The sequence below is a fragment of the Micrasema longulum genome, unplaced genomic scaffold, assembly GCF_059751315.1.
Source record: "Micrasema longulum isolate JH-2025_06_02 unplaced genomic scaffold, ASM5975131v1 h1tg000900l, whole genome shotgun sequence".
NCBI classification, from domain to species: Eukaryota; Metazoa; Arthropoda; class Insecta; order Trichoptera; family Brachycentridae; genus Micrasema; species Micrasema longulum.
The window spans coordinates 886908-914072 of NW_028278091.1; the positions used below are offsets into that span (position 1 = coordinate 886908).

The following is a 27165-nucleotide window of genomic DNA, read 5'->3' on the forward strand; positions in this document are numbered from 1 at the left end:
AGAAATATTTTTTGATTACTTTGTTAATCATACCATTCTGAGATGGGTTGAACGTTTATTTAACTGCAACAAGCCCACACACGACTATTCGCCTGCGCAGTTATGCACTAACTAAAGTAAAATTCATTGCGGTCTATCTAATTCTGGAATAAGGAACTACGTAAGTCTGCTGCTTTCTATGAGGTGGATGTTGGGTACTGAATTCAAAAGTTCTCGCACACGCAATTTGAGATCTTACAAGCTCCATGAAAGCCGTTCTAACAGAACAATCCATGTTAATTTTTCATATATTGTGACTGTTTTATAATAAATTCAGCACTTAAATCGGTCGACATAGTGGTGTTTTAATATTAAACTTTTAAATATAACTCTTTTATTTTGTAATTATGGCATAAAATTGCTTTTTAGTTTGTTTCAAAGCACTTTTTTTTTTTTTAAGGAATACGCTAAGCCTCTATTTTAAGGCTTGCAGCAGCTGGAATAGAGGGGATATGGAAGGAGGTAGTGAAAAATACACCACAACACCCAGACCAATTGAGAAAAAAATGTTTCTTGGATTTTTTTCTTGCAACTGGCGGGAATCGAACCCGCGACGCCAGTTTCACAGTTGGCCGTCCAACCAACTGCGCCACGGTGTCTGTCAAAACTTGATTTAGAATTAGTGAAAATAATATCAGGTCTTTGAGTGCCTCTTTTTCTGCATTTTTATTTTTTTAAATGATGTGTTATTATCTTTAGTTATCTCAAAAGAGAAAATAGAATTTTTTCTCTTCAATAAACTTATTTTCGATCACACAAAAACTTTATTGCAAATTAACCAGTTAAAAACATGTTTGCTGATCATTTATGTGAAAGTAAAATGTTATATTCAAGGTTTTCAAAATGTATTTTGAATTTTAACAAGTGTATTATATAAATATAATACATCTAATATTTTATTTTGATTAATAAACCCAAGTCTAATTGACTATATTTTTTTATTTTCCAAAATAAATAATTATTATCTTTTGTGCTAGTGTATCGTAAACATAATTTATCTACAAAAATAATATATAATTTATATATTATATTAATTTTAACACATCCAAACACGATTACATAATTTATTTTCACATTACAATAAATTTTATATCCGATACCTGATTTATTCTGATAATTCACCAACTTTGCTATGAATAATCGCGACGGAACGTTTTTAGCACAAATTTATGACTATTGATAGAATTTAAAATTGGCGCTAATTCTAAAGTAGGTACGGATTGGTGAGAAAATCGGGAAAATGTATTTTTTAAGTGCGGTTTTATTATTTTTTACGGTTTGGCCACGAGCTTTGCCGTCTGGTGTTAATATTTGGAACTGTATTAAACAAAGAGATTTCTCCCTCTCCCTCTTTACGATGAACGAGAAATGAGGTTTTTTCCTGTCACTGTCTAAAAGGGTCATTTAGTATTCGATAAAAAAGGACCAACATAGTGTTCTCACATTGATATCATCTTTTGCAGCTGTTTCCATCCGGCTGTGATCCTACTCAATCCTACTCCAAGCACAGGATGGACGATGGACGATGGACGCCATGAATGTTAGATAGATCCTTTTCATTGTGCTAGTTGTGAGCACTGCCACTTTATAATAATTTGTGATATTAATGTTAAAAACGTAAAGTGATAATGGATTAGTGGTTAGTTATTTGACTAAACTAATGGGAGTGCCGGCAAGTAGCTCTTCCGGAAGAGTTGAATTTTCTCTTAACTGGGAGTCACTTGGAACGTGTGGTATGACAGATTAATTTTTGTGATATTTCGTCAGTATGTTGAATAAGATTAGTAAAGTGTTTTCCTTTGGTTTCATTTCGCGATTATCGGAAGAAAAGAAACAGAACCATGTCGTTTATTTAAAGTGCTTCGATAAACTGAACGCTCAGAAGGCATTTGATTTACAAAGGGTTTCCTCTTAATTACTCCAGGACTAAAATGCGGTTATTACTTCGCTCATATAGCATTCCCGATGTGATATAGGTTTACGGATGTGAAGTGCCGATCGAATAGCTTACACTTTTATGGGTGTTTGTCTCAGCTGCCGCGGAAGGAATCGAAGGCGTTCGGAAAAGAAGTCTGAACTTCAGCTGTGCCAGTCTCTAGCGCCCTTACATGAGTGTAACGGCGAGTGTGATAACGCGTTTTCGGTCAACATCGCGGGCGGTGCATCCGGGCAGTCGGGAGACGAAGATCCCGTCCATAGGGCCTCGGTAGCTTCCCCCGCGGGGCTGGAGCCGCGCCTGCTCGCCACCAGCGCCCCAGCTTCACTGCGCAATGCTACTAGGAAGAAAACCGTGTCTAGTTTTAAAGAAACTCTCGAAACATTCAATAAGTTTAACGCAAATGATCATTCTAATGGAAAACAATCTTTATCCTTACTAAATGGACACGCTGTGTCCATGCTGAATAAAAAAGACGATAGTTGTAACAGTAAATGTGATAGCCTTTCATCAGATCTCATCCATGTGAAACCCTGTGGCGGAAACGGTTTTTCTATTTTAGATTTTTTAAGGAATATGATGACTAATCCGATCAAAGGGTTAGTTAGTAAGCAAAGGAAACGCTACACTTTAGATGGATATAATCTTGACTTATCTTGTATCCTTTAAAAATTGTTATTCGGTTCGGATAACACTGAGCCTGTGGATTATGTTCCGTATGTTATCCGTTCCTGACTGCCTTTATCTGGCTTTAATAGTGAGATTCTTCATATCCATCACTATGTATGTATGTTGTTTATTGTTATTTGTTTTCTTGCTGTTCTCCAAAATTATGTAGACCTGTCACCATGAATTAATTCCTTGGTTTCCATTTAAAATGTACGCATATACTCAGAATTGATTTAGTTTGTCTTATTTGCGGCTCCTGTTAATTTCGCACTTAATTAAAACATGGTCTTGGGCGCCTGTGGCCTTATGCTGGAACTAATTCGTTTTGTAAATTCACTCATATAGTATGGAAGAGAGAAATATGGTTTTGATTGCGTTAGAATGAGATGAATATATGACGAACTTACAAAACAAAATTGTGACAGAATAAACCTGCCAATTTCTATTCTTTATGTGTTAAGCTCGGCTTCAATATCGATCTATATTTCCCTGTAGCTTCATCTCGGTATCATTCTTAATAAAATTAAGTTTTGTATGTTTTATCTATTTCGCAATCGAGGATCTAGCATCAGTATACAAATGCATACCTCTTTATGTATCATGGAGTTATATCAGTCGCATATTTGAATCTTAGTTTGTATGAAAGTTTTATTTGGTTGACTTTGATAAACTTTCCACTTCACAATTATATTAATACTAATGTCTTCAATATTTTACCCCCTTTGTTACATAGGTCTCTGCAGAGATATTGTTGTTAATTATGATAATAGTAGAAGTGTTATGCTTTAGGTGCTAGTACAAATGAAATATGATTATTGGCTTGTTAAATTAGTGTGAAAATTGGAATATTTGTACAAAATTTTACTCGCAACATAATCGGTTCTATGAATACAAAGTTAACTCCAAATTTTATAGAAATATCTCAATTTTTGGACAGAAAAATCTAGTTAGTAATATTTTGCGCCTATTTATAATCAAAGCTGTGAATTAAAGATTGTTATGGCGTGTATGAACAATACAAGGAATAACAATCCAGAAAAACGTCATCAGCATCTGAAAGATCTAAAAATCGAAGAAGGTGTTCGACAAGGCTATTTACTCACCTTTCTAGCTACGGTAGCCTAATGGACCCAACCAGTACTACTAAAGTTTTTTGTTAAAGTTGATTATTTTGCAATTTGATTTGTACACTGAAAAGATATAGAATGTTATTAAAATGACCATTGAAGATCAATATTTGAAAAGAATCGATTGTAAAAATTAATGAAAAATATTTTTCATTTTATTTCTTCATATAAAATTGAATTAAAATAATAGTCTGAGCGGTTTTAGAACGCAACTGTTAATTTGTCAACGAGTAAAATAAACTTTTATTTTGTTAATTTTCACCTTACAAAGGAACAGAAGTGTTCCGAAACTGATCAGTATGTTTTTATAATTACTTAGTGATTCAAAGCCAAGTAAAATATGTAAATTGTTGAACATGAAAAATTACAGAGTTAGTGCTTAAAATATTAATCATAATATTTCAAGTGGTAAATATTAACATTACTTTTCTGCACAACTTGTGCATATTTCTGTACCTAAGTGTTAAATAAGTTGAAATATTATTATACTTATTTCTGATACATAAGAGTTTAATCTTAAAGTCTTTGTTACAGTAATTATGTACCATCTACTTATAGTGAAGAACGTATGTTGCAAGGTTTTGCCTCGGTGATAAGTTTTATACGGTGTTATCAATTACTAATTATGGAGTGGTCACTTGAGGGTTAGATCCTTCAAATCGCTTACACATATGCACTATGGGAGACCATTGTTCATATAAGTTAGTAGATTTTAACAAATTACCCGTGTGGTTTACCCACATACTTATCATTATAAACAATTTACCCAACATGCTAACTGATCTTACAAATGAAATACCTTCCAGTCATGTACGATGAACTGAGAACCCATTTCCTTTTCATTTACTTAAGTAGGTCTTAGTTACTTTTAGTATGGCAGGTAGCTTAATATATTAGATTCCGTATTAAGCATGTTTGTAGCAGTTCACAGTCCTAGTGCCGACCCCTATGTATGGGAGTGAAGTATGGAATTAGAAAAACAAGGATAAAAGTAGACTGAATGCTGTCAAAATGCAATCTCTCAGGTTAATGTGTGGTAAAATTATGTATGATAGATGCGCAAATGTCGAGATCCATGTATTTTGTAAGGCTGCGAATGAATGGCTAAAAGGATTTACGCTGCGAATATAGATGGATACAGAAAATGAGGAAGGCATGGCATGATTCAATTCTATAAATACTTCTCAAAAGTCTAAATAATCGTATGAATGTAGAGGAAGTGAAGTCTGTATGCAAAGACAGGCTAAAAAGGCTTTCTATCCCCTGCTTACCCCCACAGAGAAACAGCGTGGTGGTTTGATTGGTTTTGTTATTTGTATGTAAACCAAAAAGTACCCTTAAATATTGTTTATACAAATGGTGCAAATATCAACTAGAGCACCGGGTATTAGTTGGCAAAGGATTTTGAAGGTAAATCTCATATCGTATTTCATTATGTTTGATTGTCTTTTCCTTAATGCACTTTCCCAGATATTAACAATGATATTATAGCGATGGGATTCCCCGCTAAGAATGTGGAGGGGTGCTATCGTAACCACATAACTGATGTTATGAAATTCCTAGATGAGAAGCATATGGATCATTACAAAATATACAATCTTTGTAAAGAAAAATCTTATAATGCCACTAAATTCCATAACAGGGTAAGTTTTTTTATGTAACATAAATTGCTGTAAACTGGATGTGTTTAACACGGAGAAATGAAAATACATATACTAATTTCTTTATGTTATTATTTCATAGTGTTAAATAATTTTTCTGTAGTTTTATGCCTTTTGTGATTTGTATTAATAATTTTAATAACAATTCTTTTAAAATGAGCATATTTACACACTTATGTTTGTGGTTTTTTAATATATGTAAAATGCAAACAATACCATTCATATAAAATAAATTAATAAGTTGTACTTATACAATATTTTGTTTTGATATGTTTAAACAATTTTCATTAGTCAAAATTATTTAAAGAAATCCATAATGTTTTACTATTGCTTTTCTAGCTTTCATTAAAAGCCACATTTAAATTACTGAAAGTGTATTTATAGGCTACCATTAAAACAAAAAAGTCTTTGAATGCTTATTGATTTTCCCAACAATTTGTGCAAATGTTATTAGTGGGGTTATTGTTCTAACTTATAATTATTTTAGTTTTATTTACTATCTGCCCATCCCATGTCCATTATAATAATTTTCACGTTGATTCCTCCTATGAAAATCCATTTCACTCTTGTGTGCTCGTATTTTTAGGTATCTCAATATCCGTTTGAAGACCACAATCCTCCTAGCATAGACCTCATCAGGTCGTTTTGTGAGGATGTTGACATTTGGCTCTCGACAGATAATCAGAACGTAGCGGCTGTGCACTGCAAAGCAGGAAAAGGCAGAACTGGTAAAATATTTTATTTTTTTTCTATTATATTGTCGCCGTTCAGGAAAAAGTCAATAACCTGAAAAACATCATTTTGAGCAAGTTTGGGAGACCAAGGAAAAAATCATATTTTTGTGTTTTGGAGGTTTTATGTACACAACATAATTCATTCATGTCTTTTCAATAAGCTAAAAATTAGTTTTTATTTTAAAAAATATTTTTAATATATTTTTTTAATGTTTCAAATATAATAATATGAAGTCACATAGTAAAAAACAAATAATTTGGATTTAAGCAACATTTTTCTAAGTTATCTCGGTGACGTTTGCCTCTTAAAGAACATAATTTTACTCTTCAAATGACATATTTAACTCAAAATTGTCATTTTTAGGGTAAGTAAATTTTTGCCTGAATGGCGATGATATTAACCTTTTATGTAGTCATTGGAACTCATTGTTTTGTGTTACTGTGATTATATTCATCCAAATATTGTTAGTTATATTTTCCATCCGTGTCTCGGCAGATGAAGAATACAGTTCTCTATGTGAAATAGAGCCAGAACCCTGGACGAGTGTTTTCCCACTCGATGGCTACTCGAGTAAAATTCCCAAAAAGGGAAATTGAGTGGAGATAAGTCTGCCTCGTAGTATAGTGGTTGGCGCATTCGCCTACCATGTTTGAGGTCTTAGGTTCGATTCCTAACAGTGTAAGTAAAAAATTGGTTTTAAAGGTGGTCCTGCACTGTAATATTTCATTGTTCCTGGACTGGCACCTGAAGCGTGAGACGGTTCACCATAAGACTGGCCATCCGGGTGACTAGAATGATCCAGATGTAGTGCCCTTTGCACCACTGGATGTAGATATGTATATGATGATTATATTTTATATTGATTGTGCATTAACAATGAGGAAGTTCAGTAAAAAATGTTTCTTACACAAGGTAAAAATTAAGAGCATTTAATTGTACCGTGAAGTTTCTCAAAAATGTATAAAAAAATTAATAAAAACCAACTACTTTGAAACATCACAGGTTCGCATGAACATGTACTTGCAAATTGTTTTACCTAAATTATACATTTTAAGTTTAAAATAAATTAAAAACCCACATCATAATCAAACCACCATTTCTTTTTTTTTTTTTTTAAAGAATGTACTTTCTATCATAATCGTAATATTATGGTTTGTAAAGGAGTAATTATTTTACACAATGAAACAGGTGACAGCTCCCACAAAACTGATCTCCAGGAGTCATTACCTCCTCAAAATTACCGAAACTACTCGTAAATGTCCAAATATGTATTGACAGTGATTAGCCACATCAAATGCATTCTCAGCTAATGGTTAATCTAATACTCAAATAATAATATTTTTTTGAGATTTATTTTAAGTTATTATGTATGTACATATATATGTTTTTTTTTATGGGATAAAATATTTTTGAACAAAATAATATTTACATATAAAATTAATATTTGAAGCACTAACTTTGTGGTTTTCCATGTTAAAAAATACACTAAATTGTTTGATTTATTTGTATTATTCTTACTTTATTTTCAGGAACGATGATTTGTTGCTATTTGCTACACATACAGCAGTTTTCTAATGCTATAGATGCACTTAATTACTATGCCAAACGAAGAACACACAATAAAAAAGGTATTCAAGACTTTTTAAAATTTAAACTACTTACTCTTTCATTTTTTAATTGTCTTTGAAAATATCTTCACAATATTTTTAATAGCCATGTAAAATGGCTAGTATAATATTCTATACATCCCAAAATACCAAACTGATAAACTTCAATCCGTATTCAATGCGGCAGTGAGGCTTATTACAGGAGTAAAAAAATATTCTCACATCTTGCAATACAAGCTTTGCTGGACAGTATTTAAATCCCTGCATGAAATGAATCCAAGATATCTGTTGGACCTCTGTATTAGGGAAAATATATCACAAAGAAAATCTACTCTTAGGTCAGCATTTGATTCGGGCAGAGGAAAACTAGTCAAATTCCGGTGCTGCTCAAACACTAGATTCGGAGATCACGCTTTTCAAAATCATTGACAGTTCCAGTCAGTTCAGATCTCAACTTAAATCCTACTTCTTTCGTTTATCATACCCTCAATTTTAAAATCAGAATATGTAGTTTTAGCTTAGTTAGAATGTTAGTTTAAGTATGGAATTGTAACGCACCCCACTTCTGGGGATTTTTCACAAAAATTGCGCAGTATAAATCAGCCAAATATTATTATTATAGTTTTCATTATAATACTCACTAACACTATATATTATTATAAATTTTTTCACGCAAAAATTAAACGTGTTAATGGATATTCCAGGAGTTACGATACCATCACAACGACGTTACGTCGAGTACTACGCCGCTCTTCTTGGCATGTTGAAGGAGACTGGAGTTGATATGGAGAGTTTATATCTTCCCCCGAAACTGCAAATCTTGGAAGTAATAATAAAGCCACCGCCCATTCTCAATGGGGGACAAATCATACTCGAGTTGTTCGTCTCAGAGGCTAACCAGAATGAGTTTGAGAAAAATTCTCCAAAGGTAATATAAATTTTACTATCTGTTCGATGATTAATGTGTTTATTCAGATAGTTACATAAAAAATCAAAAAAACATTTTTACAACTAGTAATTGAGAAAAAATTACAGGAACTAAAATCCCACCAAACCACTTTCTGTGGCTTGGTGGAAGTCTTTAGCTTACACGAGGTGTGTTAAGAAAATAACAGGAACTTTCATTTTTTGGAAAAAAAAATATTTTCGTCTACATTAATGTTGTAGCCTTCAAAATAGTCCCCATTAGATATTATGCACTCGTGCCAGTGCTTATTCCAATCCTCAAAACACTTCTTAAACTCGATCTTTGGGATAGCCTGTGGCTCTTTCAGCGATGCACTTTTAATGTCATCTATGCTTGTAAAACGACAGCCCTTTAAGGTTCTCTTTATTTTTGGAAATAGAAAAAAGTCACATGGAGCCATGTTTGGCAAATATGGAGGCTGGGGCATCGTTACAGTATTGTTTTTGGCCAAAAATTCACGAACTAGCAATGAAGTGTGAGTAAGTGCATTATCATGGTGCAAAAGCTATGAATTGTTTTGCCACAAATCTGGCAATTATTTTCAAATTGCTTCACGCAAACGGCGTTGAACTTGTAGGTAGTACTCATTATTGACAATTTGACCTCGTGGCAAGAATTAATAATGCACTGTGCCATTAAAATCAAAGAACACAGTGAGCATCACCTTCACGTTCGACCCCACTTGTCGAGCCCTTTTCGGTCTTGGCGATCCAGAATGCCTCCACTGGGACTATTGAGCCTTAGTTTCGATGTCATATCCATAAACCCATGTTTTGTCACCTGTTATAACACCTGTTAGTAATTCTGCACCGTCGTTGACTTCATTTAGTGACACCTGAGCAACTTCCATTCGCCGCTGTTTTTATTCAAAATTCAACATTTTTTTCTGCTATGCATTTCATACGACTGCCACAGACAAAGTGAACAATAAATACAGCTGAAAATTTTAGCATACTTCAGGGACATAATAAAAAATTGACTATCGGACTCTCCAAACTTGCGAAATTTGAAAATTCCCATTATTTACTGAACACACCTCATACATAATAACATACAATAATAATTTCAACAAATTGTTTGTTATCAATTTAGATTCTTTCTGAAGACACTTAACCTATGTATTTGGTGTTTGTTTATCTACCTGTAAATCTGGTTAAAATTTACGCAGGGCAAAAACATGTTTTGCTTATTGTCCATTTCTCACAGAGGATAATTTACTGTACGAAGTTTTCTAGACTTTTAGCATTTTTACAAGTCAGATAAGGAAGTGTTCAAAATAATTTATTAATTGTCAGAATGATGAATAAAGTTATCACAGCTAATGACCGATATTAAGCCCTTTTAAGGGCTTGTGATATTTATCCTTAGATTTTCATATAACTTTTTTATTATTATATTACTAATCTAATCTCCCCAATGAACTAAAAACTATTAAAATTAATATATCAGTAAATAAATTCAAAGTAAATTTAAAGAATTTTTTTGAACCCGAGTAAAAATAGCATTCTATTTTAATTACTATTACTGTATTATTACTTTTTGTTTTTGTTTTTATTTTGTATAATTTAAATTTTTTTCTCATATATATTCAAACTCATACAACTTCAAATTACTAAATAAATATAACAGTGTAAGTCACTTTCCAAGCACAAGAGCTAGTCTCTTTTATGGAAATTTATAATTATTATTGATGTTTTTTGTTGATATTTCTTGATAAAACTTCATAGTTAATGATTTTGATAAAATTATAAATAAAGTTATCAAAGAAACTTCTTGGTTTAGTTTTACTTTTTTATTATTTTGACCAACGAACGCTTTCGCCTAAGTAGGCATCTTCAAGACTGGTGAATTGTTTACAACGTTTACAGCTTTTATACTATTATTAACATATTTTGGAGATAAAAAGATCAAATAAACATAAATAACCAAGAAGTAAAGTTAGTAAAACTAAACCAAGAAGTTTCATTGATAAATTTATTTATAATTTTATCAAAATCATTATAATTATTACATTAAAAAAATATAAAAGTAGATTGCAATAGAAAAAAAAACAGGCTTCATATATGTAACTATATTAATTAATATAAAAAAAACCATCTCTGTTGAGATAAAATAGGATCTCTTATCTTGAGAAAATAAAAAATATTTCTAATATAACAATGTTTTCTGTTGTGAGTTTCACAAATTGCTATGCACATTGTGTGTATTTTTATATGTAATAAAGAGTTTCCAAACATATTCTGTAAAAATTACAATAAAAAAATTAAATACATATATATATAAAAATATGTTTATTAATATTTTGTTCCACAATGAAATTATTGATAAACCAACAATATGTTTATATACCACTGATTTTCTCAAATTGAACGGTTAGGGTAGGTAGGAAGAAATTGCCTTAAGGCAATATGCCCGCCCTTATGCATATGTATGTAAACTGTTTATAAAGTGTTTAAATAATAAATTAATATCTTATTAAAATACATTTGTTATTTGTACGCTTTATTGATTTTCAATTTCCTCGTGTGTTTGGTATATACATGGTAACTCTGAAAGTAACTTTTTACAGGAGTATGTTTTATCATTCTTGTATTCGTTCCGTCTCAACACAGGACTTTTAGTCCCATGGAGTTGAGACTTATGTCTCAAATAATGTGTAATAAACTACATGTATGTAAATAAATAAAGACCCAAATATATACATCTATATCACTTGGAGCAAATTATAATTGTGACTTTATGCTGGAGTTATCATTATTTATGGAGAATATTGAAATATTAAAAAATATGTTCATTAAAGTGGTCATAACAAAAAATTTACCGTTTTGAGTTAGCATGTATATTCCAAACACCACAGAAACATAATATAATGTTTATTATTAAACTCTCAGAGTAAAATTCTCTGCAGAAGCCCTTAGGCTCTATTACATAGAACAGAAGAGTTCCAAATTTTTGGTTTGGTTTTAGTTTGTTGTTAGTTTATCAACAAACATATAATGGACTTTTTCGGTTTGCACTCGCAATTATCAACGCAAGTACCTACGGCCCGTTGTATTGCTGTAATCTGTAGCCAAGTTCGTGGGTAATAATCCTAGAATGGTTTTTCTCCGTATGGGTGACTATTAGGTTATCACTCTAAGATTATACTACATTTGTCATTTCTATCCACACTATCTTAGTCTTTTGTCTCCACATTTTTTTAATTTTCCCTTTTCCATCATCCTTTTATGTTAACTCTCAGATTAATATGGATCGTAATGTTATGAATTTGATAAATAATTACAAAAAGATTAATTTAAATGGCTAGTAGAATGGAATGTTTATTAAGAGCCTGGCATTATATATAAAAAAACCTCTTCTTCGCATTTGTTGGTCCACAATACGAATCAATTCAAAAAATTAGGGTCAGTATTATTATGGAGGATGGATTGAAATGTAACCTTAAGATTTCTTGCTATCTTGTATAAGGATAGTAAAGTTATAGTTAGGATAGGAAAATATTCCGATTGATTGTTAAATTGTTATATTTTCAGGTGTCGCTCGGGAGTTACGAAGTCAGAAAAAGTGCTACAGAGATCTGCATGAATTTAGATCGCTGCACGCCCCTGGTGGGTGATATCAAGCTAGAGGTCTTTAACAAGCCCAAGAAAGAAAAACTCTTTCACCTCTGGTTTAACACTTTTTTTGTTACCCATGAAGTCAATTCTGTAAGAGAAGATATGTGCGAGTTAGATGGTAAGTTATCGAAGATAATATTTATGAAACATATGTTATTTCGGTTATTTTGTTTTTTGTATATCAGACATGACCAATTTTGTAAAGCTTAACACTTAAACAAAAAGCCTGCCTGCTTTGAATTTAGGCTAAGACAATAATTTATCCTTTATAAGTTGTTTACCTGTTTTTATTCTTCATTCCCGTGGTACACGCGGTGGCGCAAGGGCCGCGGCATCATTATTACGATATAATTTTGGCTTTTTTGACACATGAAATGAATTCCGAAAAATTTTAAGTGTAAAACCAGGGTGATGAAAAATGTAAAAAACGTTAATTGGGGGAATGTTTGTATCAGAATGTATGAAGAAAAATGGGTCCTGAACATTAAAAAAAAATCGGTGTAAAAAGCGGGAAAACATAAAATTAAGGAACGCAAAAACGAGGTTTTACTGTATCGCCCTAATGGCCACTTTTCAATCATCATCGCATCCCTATCCCCACCAGATGGTGCATAGGGCACTCCATTGGTATACCAAATGCAGCGTATATTGATCACCTGTTGCGTGGAGGTAAGGTGATCAGTCCTACGCTTCAGGTGCCAGTCCAGGAATTGAACCCGGTACCTCGAGTGTGGTAGGCGAATGCGCCAAACACACCACTATGTAGACTTTTTCCGCTCGATTACCTTTTTCAGGATTTTTACCTGAAAGTAGCCATTGAGTAAAAAATGCTAGTCCAGGATTCTGGTTCTATTCTTTATCCGCCCGGACACAAGTAAAAATAGTTGAAATCGCTATTGAAAATGGCCTTATGGCCGGTTTTGGTTGCAAAATACGAGGCATATCCAGAAAGTAAGAGTACTGTTTAGCTCTCGTGCTGTGAATTTTTATTTCCAAAAGTTTGCAACACTGACTGCTAGTGGAGGTCAACACAACTAGCAATTTATTTATTAAAAATAATACATACATTACAAACTAAAATTTAATACGTACATATCATAAAAAGACAAAAAATATATAAAGGGACTCTTGTCAAAATAGTAGGAGAATCCTGCTCCGGAAAACTCCTTCGGATACATGGAACAGATTAACATCAAGAGTGCTCAGCACAGCGGTAGCCCTTCCAACAGGCATAACCGTCGGCAGGTTGGTCCTGTATATCAGAATATGAAACAATCTATGCTGACACTGTCTTAGGTAATTATCAGGAACATACAAACAAATGCTCCTCATAACCTCAGAATTATCAGTCATACCACGCAACAGTTGATAAAAATGTATAGTCAAACACACATTTCTTCTAGTATCTAAACTGTTGAAGCCAAGCATACCCCTATTTTCTCTATCATAAGAGAGTACTTCAGTTCATGTGGCCCCCAAATCATCGAGCCACTCTCGAGTCTACTTTGCACCGAGAAGTTGTAAAGAGTTCTCAGTATGCGGGTATTTTCAAAAACCCTGGCAGTACGCAGAACAATTTTTTTAATGTTTATTGAAAACAACAATGGACCCAGGTTAGCGGGATACCCGAGAAAATATAGAAACACTCTGATGCGAATAGACTGTAGGAGACATATTGGTTTCTATTTTGGAGGTAGCTCGCCATTAATTTTAACATACCATCCGAGAAACCGATCTCATACAGCTTATTTTATAAGATATCATGGTCGACAGTATCAAAGACCTTTGCGAAGTCATTATATGAACCGTCTACCTGACCTGCATCCAGAGCTTCCGTGATGTAGTTGAAAACCATTAGATTGGTCTCAACCAATCGGCTTTTCCTGAACCCATGTTGTTCATCAATAATAAATGGCTCTACTCGGGAAGTGACGATTCTACATATGATAATTTCAAATGCCTTCGCTGGTGCAGAAAGAACAGCTACAGGTCTGTAATTATCTACTGACGACTTAGATCCACTCTTGTGTATAGGTGTTACTTTTGATGTCTTCCATGTTTCTGCGAAGACTCCCGTATTTAAAGAAAGATTATACAAAAAACGGAGTGGTTTTTTGATCAGTTCCAGAATAAAATCTGGTCCGAGAGAATTCGTATTACTTAATTGTTTAATAGTGTCGGCCACATCTTTCTCATTGATATTTTGAACATCAACCAGTCTGTGAACATTGCTTAGCAATATTAACATCCAGAAGCGGAGGTTCATTGCTATAGACTGTTTTATAATGACTGCAAACGCCTCAGCTAACCAAGTACCAAAACTTGCCTCGTAGTGTTCGTTTCTGTGAAAGATGTCAAAAAGAAATCCCGCCAAGTGCGAGGTGCGCGCTGTCATAAGGTTCCTTCTCGTGGAAGGAAAAACTCCGACTGAATTTTTTTGCAAGGATCAAAACTGTTTATGGCGAAGGTGCTATGAATCTAACAAACGTATTTAGGTGGTGTCGTGAGTTTAATGAAGGAAGAATGAATATTCATGACGAGCGAAGGAGTGGAAGACCTTCAATTGTGACCCGATGAGTTGGTGCAAAAAATAGACAAAACTGTTCGTGAAAACCGCCGATTGACAGTAGATGAAATGTCTGCGATGTTTCCACAAATTTCCAGATCTCTATTATACGAAAAAATTACAGAAAGGCTGGAATATCAACAATTGTGCTCAAGGTGGGTCCCAAATCATTTGACAGAGCAGCACAAATTGAATCGGGTTGCTAGCGCCCGCGAGTTCCTTGAGCGAGCCACCAAGGCGCGTTTGAACTCGTTAAGTTGGGACATTTTGAACCACCCTGCATACTCCCCTGACTTAGCGCCTTCAGATTTTCATCTTTTCACCTTCCTGAAGACTCACAAAAAAAATTCTAACCGACGAGGAGGTGAAACAAGAGGTCTTGAAGTGAACGAAGGAGATGGCGGGAGAGTTCTATGAGGAGGGCTTTAAAAAGCTTGTGGCACGACTTACGACCTGCAAAGAACGGGAAGGCGACTACGTGGAAAAATAAGTAATATACAAACAATGTATTGTAATTAATTTTTTTAATACAAAAATTGAGTACTCTTACTTTCTGGATATGCCTCGTACTAAAAATGATGATTAAAAATGCTTTGTACACAAGGCACCATTTTATCTTTCTTTTGAAACCTTTTTTTTTTTACTGTATCTCATTCATATGTAAATCAATTTTATAAAAATAAAAATATCAAAATATTTTTTTTAATGTGTACACAGAATTCGTTTAAATGTTAATGTTTATTTTTTGTAGATTTTACAGCTGACCTAACCAATAAAATTTTTAATTCCAGGAACAAAAGCTAATGTTTTTAGATTAACCATGGATAAATGGCAATTAGATTCTGCACATAAAGATAAAAAGGATAAAATATTTAGTCCTGATTTTAAGGTAATTTGTTATGTTTACTTGTGTTCTAATACAATAATATACTCTAAAGTTTATAGCTGATGGTAACCACAAATTTTCTTTGAATTAGTATTTTAGTAACTAATACCAATCAATATCTATGCCTGTTAAAAATTTGTAATTGATTTCACAATCTGAATTATTAATAACCGAAAAATTATCATCGAAAGTAGGATGTCAAAAATTGCCTGACAAACTAGCTTTCAAATGGCTTTATCCCTCAGAAATTAAAATATCAATCATCTTTTTTGCCTGAATTCTGACAGTCTATATCTTTTGAAGGCTTAGCGGGGTCCCCTCGGTGTAATGTTTAACAGTAAAATAACAATGTAATTTTTTTAATTTAACGTACCACTGTTATTGGGCTTCTCGACCTGCTGGGTGCAAGAAATAATAAAATTCGAGGGGTTTTTTTTATTTAAAGATTTGTATTTTACCTTGCATTTATTTTTTGTTAGGTTTTACTTTAATACACATATGCAATCATGTAGAATGATCACATGAATATTGATCAAATCCAATTATTTAGGATACTTTTAACATAGGGAATAATACTGGTTTTATTTTAATTCTTTCTCATACAAAACAACAGATACCTCGCAATTATAATTTCGGGGGTTGTAATGTGTACCATCCAACAGGTGGAGCTGGTGGTGAAGACTGTGCAGTCCACCATGACTTGGGGGCAGGGGCGGCGGGGGGCCGCGCAGGGCTCTCCCCCCTCTAACTCCCACTCCTCCAGCGCTGAGGAGGACAGCGAGGTTTCCCTGGAGCCGGAGGAGGGCTGGGACTCTGGTGAGGACCGCCTCTCCCGAGCATATCACTAAACCCTCCCACCCGCACTCCTTGTCCTCGTATAAAAGCAGAGGAATACCGGACTTTCTGTAGCGTTTAGGTAAAGAAGTATGAGTCACTATTAGCCGATTGTTCTGGGGAGTTATTTAAAGTTTCTCACTTATGACATTCTTTAACGTCCAATTTTGGGTGCTATCTTACAATAAACTTAAAATACGTACATTTACGAATGAAATAGACGAAGCGGTACAACTCATATTCTTCTCATGTTTGCTTTTTCAATGTTATTAAAGGCAGTTTTAACACAAGTTATATGTACTTGATTATTTAATATTAAAATGCTTTTGAATTATCGTTAACCAATTTTGTTATTGAAATTAATATTTTTTTCTTAGCTTGTATCTCTTACCCAACCTTCTGTAGCCTATAGAGTGGAACTGCGTATTTAACTCATTTTCCCAATTTTTGTGACGTGTACCTCTTTACCTAAATGCCACAGATTTGTTTCTCTGTCGCATGAAATTGATGTCGATCATCCTGTATATTTTAATATGGGAATAATTTTGTCTTTTCTGACATATAATCTCTTACTAATTAATATAAACGGAAAATAGGTCTCGTGTATGTTTACTTTTTTATCCAAATTAAAAATATTACGGCAACGAGCCAAAAACTGCTATTTCCAAAATGTCTCAAATAAGTAAAAATATTGTCCCTTTTTTTTATCTACAAAATTGTAAATGCCCACCGTTTTTTCTTATTTTATTCTTCCAAATATGTCTTGCTTACCCACAAAAGGTACTGATCTCTTGCCATATCTCTCAATTTTCCATTCTAATTACTTTAACATCATATATCTTATTTTTTTTAACCAAGAACCTTTCTTTATTATTTTAATAAAATACATAGTACATATTATGTAGATTACTGTTAACAAATATTATTTCAAATGTAAACTTACAGATTCAAATGAGATTGAAAAAGTTATGTTCCGAGCATCATCATTTTTTGGGTTATAATAGTGATGAATGTTGAAAGTTAGAATTTTTTTAAAGCAGTTACTAATCGTGGCCCAAAAGAAAATCATTTTTTTTTATTCAAGTTAAAACTATTAAAAATGTTTCATTTTGGACAAATCAGTTTCGGCGATTTGCATTTACAAGGATAGAAATTACATAGTTAAAAATAAAAACATTGACAATTAAATACTGGCGTAAGTCTAAATCTGTTGTTTTGTCTCATTGTTTCCATACTCTTACTTTGTTATGGTTAGTTATGACTCACATTTTGACTTGCATTGGACGGCGTATGATCCAAACGATAGTGTGGTCTAGTTAGTGTTTAGAAATGAGTTTCGATTAGTATAAGTGAAGTCTTTGAAGAAGTGTAAAATATCCTGGCCGTCAGAGAAATAATATATAACAAAATACTATTAAGGTTAGATTGCTACGCATAGTGATGTCTACGAATCCGTTAATATTAACTTGTTTAGGCAACTCATTTGTATTTTTATGAATATAATTTTATTTGGCTGTGCTTATGATTGAAAATACATTTATCTTGATTTCTTTCCAACGTGATAAGTTCTTAGTAATGGGTTTGAAAAAGATTTGGTCTGTACACACCGTCCCTATATAGCCGTACTATCTCAATTACCATTTTTTATTCTCATTAATGTATTTGATTATGGTCATATAGATTGACAGATAATCACAAGAAATTAATTTTATTGTTGTGTTTTATTGCGTAACATTTTATTCTTAACACTTAGAAATTTTCTTATGTTCTCATTTTTCCCAAAAGGATTTGAGATTTTTCGGCCATTTAGGCACAATTCATATGTATTTTTTGATACACAATTTTATAATATTTTACTCAGTTCAGATTAGGATAAAGGTAATAGTCTTATTAATAGTGCCTCCCACCCCCTCCCACCGTACATAATTCGTTAAATGTACATACCACTACCTCTCCACCCTGTATCCAGATACGTACTATTGTATGCCGCCCGTGTACTTTGTAATATAATCATGATAAATCATATATTAGATTAGATTAAGTATAAGGGCGATACATTCGTTTTAAATTAGGATTAACCTAATCTTTTCCATGTTGATTATGAAGTAGATTTATGTACATGAATATCACTATTTTTACATTGAAAGTTATTCAAGTTCATTGGATGTGTTATGAATATGAAATAAATACATTTGAAGCTTATACAAATTGGATTTTTTGTATAAATACTTATACCCCACACAGAGCGCCATCTGCGCAAATCAACTGATCTTTAAATAACAATTTATTTCCAATAATGGGTCAGCGATATCCTTTATTTTACATCTCTCTACAGGGCCTCTGCTCTTATCATTTGACCAAATTCTTCGCATATTCTCAACTGTTTCGAGTATCCCATTGTTCGATAAGCATCCTCTGAAATGCATGCACCTACTAAAAGTCTTTAGTAATGAATCTGGAAATAAAACTAAAATTGTAGAATTGTTACCCGAAAGTTTCGTCAGTAAACAACTTATTTTAGTATTTTGCAGATTCTCAATTACAGGTATTGGTACAATATAGTGCATGATGAGTATAGATAAGAAACATGGGGAGTATATCCAGTATTTGGCTAAAACAGTTCACACATAGCTAGGTAAATAATAACCAAGTATTTTTGTACTCTCTTGTAAGCAATCATTTTTATGTTAGAAGGGTGATGGAGAAATTATTTTCTGCCAAACGAATTTTTCCGCAGCATAGTTCCTAGTAACGATAAATATAAAAAATTCAGTTTTAGCAAATACTGATTTGAATTAAGCCTTGTATTATTTGGAATTAATACCGCAACAATTATGTTATTTGTCATTGACTAACAACTGTCTATTGCACTCATAATAGTTTGTGGACTGTTTTTAACATTATAGTTCTGAATATGTGTGAGAAAAAATGACCAAAATCCTGATGCTAGGAGTGCGTAAACATGGAAAGTGACATGAAACGTGACATATATGGCAAATTTTCAGTATGCATAGAATTTATATACCTACAATATAAAATCACTTACTAAATTCCAATCAGAGCTATATATAATGAGAGCACACCATAATTAAATATGTTTGAGATAATATGTTCCAACTTCGTACTGATAAAGAAGCTTTTGAAATAAAATATAAGGAAGATTTTAAATATATTTCAATTTATCGTATCAAAGGTATGCAAATGAATTAGTTTTAAAGTTTGGTTCAGCGTGTTATTTTAAACCATGGTTAGGAGAAAAGTTGTGGGACCAAATCGTGGGGTGGTTACTACAACTAGGTAACCTCAAAATCAGGATTTTTGAGTTAATCGTTTAAACACATATTTGTATCTTCCTCAATGAATACTATATAAATAGACAAGTTGTGATTTGAATGCATAACTAGTCTATTTGTAGCATTCATGGAGGATACAAGAATGTATTTTCAGTGGTTAACTCAAAAATGCTGATTTTGAAGTTACCTAGTGTAGTAATTTTACCCCATCAAAGATGTTTAAAGATAGATTACATAGTTAGTAACAGAAATAATATTCTACTTGAAACAAAAATGGTTTGGCATTGTTGTTACATCCATTGATTCAAAACTGATGTTAGGCATGCAGCCTTGAATAACTATAAAAATATAAAACATTTCTTATGAAGAGCAGTGTATCCGGGTGTATTTGAGACGTGTTTAGTCTAGTAAATATGTGAAGTGGGTGTGAAGAAGCAGTTGCGATGTAGTGGTGAGTGCTAATGTGTGCGTGGGTTGTGGCAGCGGTCGGCGGTGAGCAAGCGGCGCTGCTGGGACATTACCGCCTGCTGTCGGAGCCCGAGTTGGACCTGGCCAGCCACCCCCTCGCCCCGTCCTCCCCCCCTGCCACGCCCAGAGCTGACACCGAAAGGATGCTCCAAGCTTGATCACAGTAACGTGTCGTCCGTCTCTTGTCTCTTTCCTATTGTTTGCATTTACGCCGCCCTGAAGGTAGGCACACACGCGTGAGCTTCCGATATTGCTGCCTGCTACTTTTTCCCTGCTCAATTTAAAACTTAGAAATCGTAATGTAACTGCGACGAAATCCATTGACTGAAAAAGATGGAAACCTTTAAACTAAACCAACCCTGCAGCTCTTAGACTATTACTTTAGTCAGAGAATTTGTATTATTTTAGAATAATTTTATTTTTCTTCAAAGAAATAATTATTTGAGTTCTTATCACCATTTACCCAAATGTAGTTCTTGTATAAACAAAGGTTCCCAGTGAAATTCACGTGTGTGTGTCAGACTAATAAGACTAGCCGCTTGTTCACCTCTGCTCTTTTGCCTGTCGCTTGTACTTGTTACTTTACAGATTTGAGGATTGAAAACATAAAAATTGCCTTGTTCAGTCCATATTATATACCTTTTTTCGTAATGTTTACCTTTGATGAATTTGTTAATACATAAAAATTGCTGTTTTTGAGGAGACACTTTTAAATTGACTAATCATTTTGGTTTTCAGCCCTCATCAAACAAGTTTATTTTCTGTGTGCTTTTGTATGTACGTAATCAATCCATTTGGATCATGAAAACCTTTAATTAAATTGTATTTATTTTATTTTAATATTTTGCGGCTCGATTTGTTACAGAAATTAATCAACTCAAATGTCATCTTAGTATTGATATTTTAAAATCATAACTGGTATATTTATTTTCATCTTCCGATTTTTGGATTATCATCTTCTCCCGGATGTAAGGCATAACTGACCTAACTTTACATTTACGTGCAAAAGTCTGTGTGAAAAAAAAACATGCAAAAACAAGATACAGAATATTTGGGAACGTAGGATTTAAGTTTAATTTTTTCTACACTTTTACAGTATGAAGTTTTGCCTTAATAACTTTTCCAATAGTCTTTTAATCTCAATGACGATTAACAATTTGTCATTTTTAACCAACACTTTCAAAATCACTTAAATTCTTTACCCATATATAAATAAAGTGATAATAATAGTTTTAATCGGATTAATATAGAAACACATACAAATAGAAGTATTTCTACACAACATTGCGTTGCTACGCATTTGGGATCCAAAGCCTTTAGTGCCTAACAAATAGTGCTTCCGTCCTTATTGCACTGTGGATTATCAATATTTTGTGCATCCACAAATTAAAAAATGGAATCTCACTCTCCTTTTATTTAATGATAGCAATCTGATACCAACGTTGCTGCCTATTTTAGAATATTTTGACTTCTGAATGTGATTTTGTTTTTCGATAATAAAATAAGTGTCAATCTTTGTTTACTGGCTAGTAATACTTCTTTAAAAAAGCAGAGGATTTTTTATGTACATATAATAAAATATTTACTCGTAGTAATTTATGTGTGGTTACAGGTGGTGGATTGGTAATTAGGATATTTTATGAATTCATATTTTGTAGCAGTCAATATATTTTTTTTTCAAAATCAAATAAATTATAAACCTTATTTTGAACCATAATTCATTGATACAAATATATTTTTGATCTCATGTTTCTGTGGCAATTTATTAATTCGTAGCTGAAAACATTTCAAACTAAGCAACTGTGTATTGTCAGGTTTCTGGCACAAATTGGTAACTACCTTTTGCTAGTTGTGAGATATTGCACTTTTAAAGTTAAAAGATCATCCCACTGTCAACAATTTAAATAAAACTTCAAATTGGATATTATAAAATATTATTTTATGGATTTATAAAATATGAAAGATTTTTATTTACTTTTTAAACAAAGATTATTTGATGCCATTTATGAAGACCTCTCATTTTTCGAAAATTTGTAGTTACCAACTTGGGCCAGAAACCTGACGATATTATGGTAAATTATACATTAAAAACTGTAGACAATGATGAGTTTATGACACATGAGAAAATAAAACATTATAATATTTTTTATTGAAACTTATTTTTACATTTGATGATGATAATTGCCAAGTTGTCCTACAAAAATAACATATTTGCATGGGTGAAATATACTTGCTCCGAGTGCTAGAAAAAAAGCGGTTTAAAGCAAAGTTTGTAATTTATTTGAAGGTTATTTTTGTTTGGATTTGGTTACAGAAAATGTTGTCTTTCCTAGTGCACCAGTAATGTAGTATAATTATCATGGTAACTGATTGTTGACAATGTATACCTTTGATGTAAGATGTTGTAATCTTAATATCACCAGGGGTAAAAATATTTAAGCAAACCCTCTTCTCAGAGTGTTTCTATATTATGTATCTCAAATTTAAGGGCACAGAATTATGCAAAAAGCGATTATATATTTACGTTTTTTTTATGACACCTTACATTCTGGTACCATGTAAATTATAATGTGGTTTTAATTGTATTTGTTTCTGAACAGATCTAAATTATTTGTTATATATTTTTATTTTATGTATTTATATACTTATCTAAGTTTTTTTTTAAATCAATATATTTCCAGACTGTGATCATGTATCTTCTGTTAAAAAAATGGACTGCACTTTTTGAAACATAATTTTTTTACATAGTGTACATTCTGAAAATGTTAAATTTTTTTTCAAATTCCATACCAAAATGAAGCCAATCTATTTTAAATATGAATTCACTAAATTGCATTACACTTGAAATAATTTATATGGTGTCAGTCTGAAAATATATTTGGTTGGTAATGGAGTGATCAAAGCTTTATTCAATAGATTAGGACCTATTTTTATGTAAAAAAAATATAAAAAATCGGACTGGATGTTTGAAAGTTTAAATATAGATGTAAGTTTAAGGGTGTGTGAATTTTCCAATTTGAATTTAAAAACTCATTTTCAAAGGCTCAAATCCTCTCTTGTGTAGAAATTGTTTTATTTTGCATGTAGTAGCACCAATCATTTTTCAAAATATTAGTTTTATGTATAAAATACATGGATTTAAATAAAATCATCTGAATACTTTTCCAATAATTGTTTCTTGAAAGAAAAGTAGGTTGGTGATATTGATATGTGTAATTTTTGATTTAGTACATTTGTATTCAATTCTATCTACAGGTATTTTATCAAAATACTAAAATATTTCATATTCATAATCTACATGTTGCGCATTTTTTGCCAAATGATGCATAAGCACAAAATCTGATTTATAAATCAGGAGAGGTTTTCTTTTTTTAATATTTAGAATCGTACAAAACAATGAATCATAAAGTTTTGTAATGCTTCAGGCGTAGTTTCGAATCTATATTTGTTTCTTTTGAGTAAGTTTTATTTAAATTTAAAAATAACTTTCAACAGTTATATGAAAATCTGTATCTTTTCCATTTTAAGAATCATAAAAAAAAATTACAGTAAATATGGGACCAAAATTGACTCTTAAAAGATAGTAATTAACAAATAAAAAGGTTTTTATAATTAATTAATGTTAGTTAATTTCCGATTATGTTTGGTTAAGAAATATGAAAAATATTTTTTTTTCAAACCTTTGACATTCATCACTATTGAATTGTGCCCGTGAATATGCCATTCAAATGAAAAAAAATTGTGTTATTTAAACGTAAAATGGTATATATGGCAACGAGGTACCATGGACAATTGTCACTCTTATGAATTGTTTCATTTTTTAAAAATCAATAAAATTGACTTATTAGTTTGTTGAATTACTCGTAAAGAAACAAAATCCATACACAGTTAAACCATGTGCCAAACCAATCCAAAATAATTTAAAAATTAGAACCTCTCGTTTAGTAAGTAGTAGAAAATAAATTCCATTTAGATGTTTTTTTTTCAAATGAAAGTTATTGATTAGAGTTATCTACATGTCAGTATTTTAAATGTTTATTGTTCATTAGATACGTGTGTAAAATCGAAGTCCTAATAAGAAGCCACACATAAAATTAGGTTAATCTCAGTGAAAGAACCTTGCCTCAATTGGGGCAAGTGGTGACATGTATGTTTCTAAGGAATAGGAGTGATAGACATCAGAGTGGTGTGTGTGTGTACAGTGAAGTGATGCGATGTGAGCTCGCATCGGCTGGTTGAGGGAGGTGGCTTATGGCGTTCTGTTGTTACAGGGGAATCGACATACCTGTGAGGAGTATTGAAATTTTATGCAGAATGTTGTCCACTTGATGTGCCATTTTGCAACCGTAAGACTGCTTGACAGGGACGGAGAGAGTACAAAGTTCCGCCGGCTCTGAAGAATCAAGCAGTTTGTGTTCCATATGTACATTATTCTACTTTTTTACGATTCAAAAAGTGTTTGGACCTTGAAACGATTTATATGTATATTTATAAGTTACTTTATTAAGTCATCAAGTTACAATAGGTTAATTAGAATACCGAACGCTAGTGTGCTTTTTTGTTTTGTCGCTTTCTTAATATGTCCATCACATATTTGATCTCAGAGATTTTGCAGTTTTCTTTTATTGAATATTTGTTACGAATGAACTTTAGTTCTGTATTTCTACTAATTTTAAATCATTGATCAAGTTACTAGTGACATTTACCACTTTGATTTATACATCTTATGTTAATGCATGAGTTAACACTTATTGATCAAGTTACTTGTGGTATCTACCACTCTGATTTGTAAATCTCATGCAATCTTCTCTCACATTTATAGTTACTGCATGAACTTGCATTGATCAAGTTACTCGTGAAATTTAACACTTTGATTTATCAATATAAATATCATGCATTCACTCATATTGAAGAATGTTATCTTATCTGTACCTGCATAAGTGTTTTATGGCTTGAAAATAGTTTTTATGTATATTATATGATGGTAATTCTTATTTATATTCTTGGTCATTGGTAAATACTCGAGAAGGGTATTTTGTTGTAGCGCTGGATATCGCTGAGTTGGTTCCAATGAAAACCCCTTCTACGATTGTACAAACTATTGTTTTCATCCACTTCTCGTATTTTATGTAAAGAATGATACATACAATGTGTTTCCTCGTTTGTTAGTAATTGTTGTGTTAGTAACTGTAATGCGGTATCATTATTTGCAGTTCTAGCAGATAGAAACTATTTGCTGTTGGATAGAATCCCACTTGTATTCTTTGAAACTTTACATTAATAAAGTTATTTTTATATACATGCATACGATTATCACACCTCCACGTAACACCTTTTGAAGATCTGAACTATTGATCTTAAGTGTTTGTAATTTTATGCATAAATGTAACATATGCAAATCATATAAATATTTTTGACATAAATGAATTAGTTGTAAAAGTAAAGAATACAGACATGGATAAGAGTTACTGTCTGCGCTCCTGAGTACAACTAAATTATTATTATATTATACACTATGGATGTGGGTTGTCTGCCAATACCATGTGCTTTCTGTAATTTGTACATAAACAAACATATTTATCTAAAATATTTTTACAATTGACTTAGTACAGTAATTTTTACTAATGCTAATTATGTACATTATTTATTTTTTAAGAATTAATTTTAAAACAGCAAAGCGCAAGTTTGGTTAAATCTAGTTTTAAATCAAATGAATCTATCATTGAAGTTTTTATTATTTGAATACATCAGCTTATCAAAAGGTCTATACTATATTAAAGTGTAATAATCGGTTACTTGTTTTTTATATTTTTAAATAAAATTGGCTTTGTGAATGAATTGTCAGAACGGCAACAGTTGTAACAGGTGACTCTGTGCTCGTTACCAACATTTAATACTGTGAAACAATAGCTACATTAGTTAGTAACAAGGTGACCATACTTGTTACTACGACAGATACAATGCCCGATGCAACAGCTCCATTTCCACCACTTGACATCTTTGCAATGATGGATTGTCAGAACGGCAACAGTGGTAACAGGTGACTCTGTGCTCGTTACCAACATTTAATACAGTGAAACAATAGCTACATTAGTTAGTAACAAGGTGACCATACTTGTCACTACGACAGATACAATGCCCGATGCAACAGCTCCATTTCCACCACTTGACATCTTTGCAATGATGGATTGTCAGAACGGCAACAGTGGTAACAGGTGACTCTGTGCTCGCTACCAACATTTAATACAGTGAAACAATAGCTACATTAGTTAGTAACAAGGTGACCATACTTGTTACTAAGACAGATACAATGCCCGATGCAACAGCTACATTTCCACCACTTGACATCTGTGCAGTGATGAATTGTCAGAACGGCAACAGTACTAACAGGTGACGTACTTGTTTCTACTAACACAGTGCACAATGCAATAACTGTGTACATTTCCACCGCATGACATCAGTGCAATGGTGAATTTATAGTTGTAGTAAAGATTTATAAAAAATTGCTAAATTATTATTTTTCTCTATTGGAATAATCCAGTAAAAGCCACCAAAGTAATAAAGTTGAATGTGTGACGATTGTTGGAAATAATTTAGTATTAATATATGGATGTTGGCTAAGGACTCGATGGACATGAACATTGTATAAATGAAACATTTCTGTATATAAAAGTGGATTAATATGCGTAGTTCTACCTAAGGAGTACAAATTAACGGAGAGTTATTTGATCTCAAACGATTATTTTTTTCTTGCCAATGC

At 32.4% G+C, this 27165-nt stretch overlaps 1 protein-coding gene across 2 annotated transcripts; it reads left to right on the forward strand.

Moving 5' to 3' along the window:
* The first annotated feature begins 1352 nt into the window (after positions 1-1352).
* Pten (phosphatase and tensin-like protein) lies at positions 1353-25702 on the forward strand. 2 transcript variants are annotated; one of them, XM_088231639.1, is made up of 10 exons: positions 1353-2633; positions 5242-5414; positions 6019-6160; positions 7697-7795; positions 8479-8702; positions 12275-12476; positions 15716-15813; positions 16473-16626; positions 20421-20568; positions 24677-25702. In XM_088231639.1, exons 1-9 carry the CDS (start codon positions 2057-2059, stop codon positions 20561-20563), a joined length of 1812 nt encoding a protein of 603 aa, XP_088087765.1. In that variant the 5' UTR covers positions 1353-2056; the 3' UTR covers positions 20564-20568; positions 24677-25702. The 2 variants fall into 2 exon arrangements, with proteins under 2 accessions (XP_088087765.1, XP_088087766.1); XM_088231640.1 differs by lacking the exon at positions 20421-20568 and having other exon boundaries at positions 24677-24846.
* Positions 25703-27165: the final 1463 nt, after the last annotated feature.

Excerpts from the sequence above, each read along its gene's own strand:
- Pten (XM_088231639.1), top strand. The coding sequence starts at position 2,057 with ATGGGTGTTTGTCTCAGCTGCCGCGGAAGGAATCGAAGGCGTTCGGAA. Across the intron at positions 2,634-5,241 it reads ATATAATCTTGACTTATCTT|ATATTAACAATGATATTATA; the intron begins GTATCCTTTAAA and ends GCACTTTCCCAG. Across the intron at positions 6,161-7,696 it reads AGCAGGAAAAGGCAGAACTG|GAACGATGATTTGTTGCTAT; the intron begins GTAAAATATTTT and ends CTTTATTTTCAG.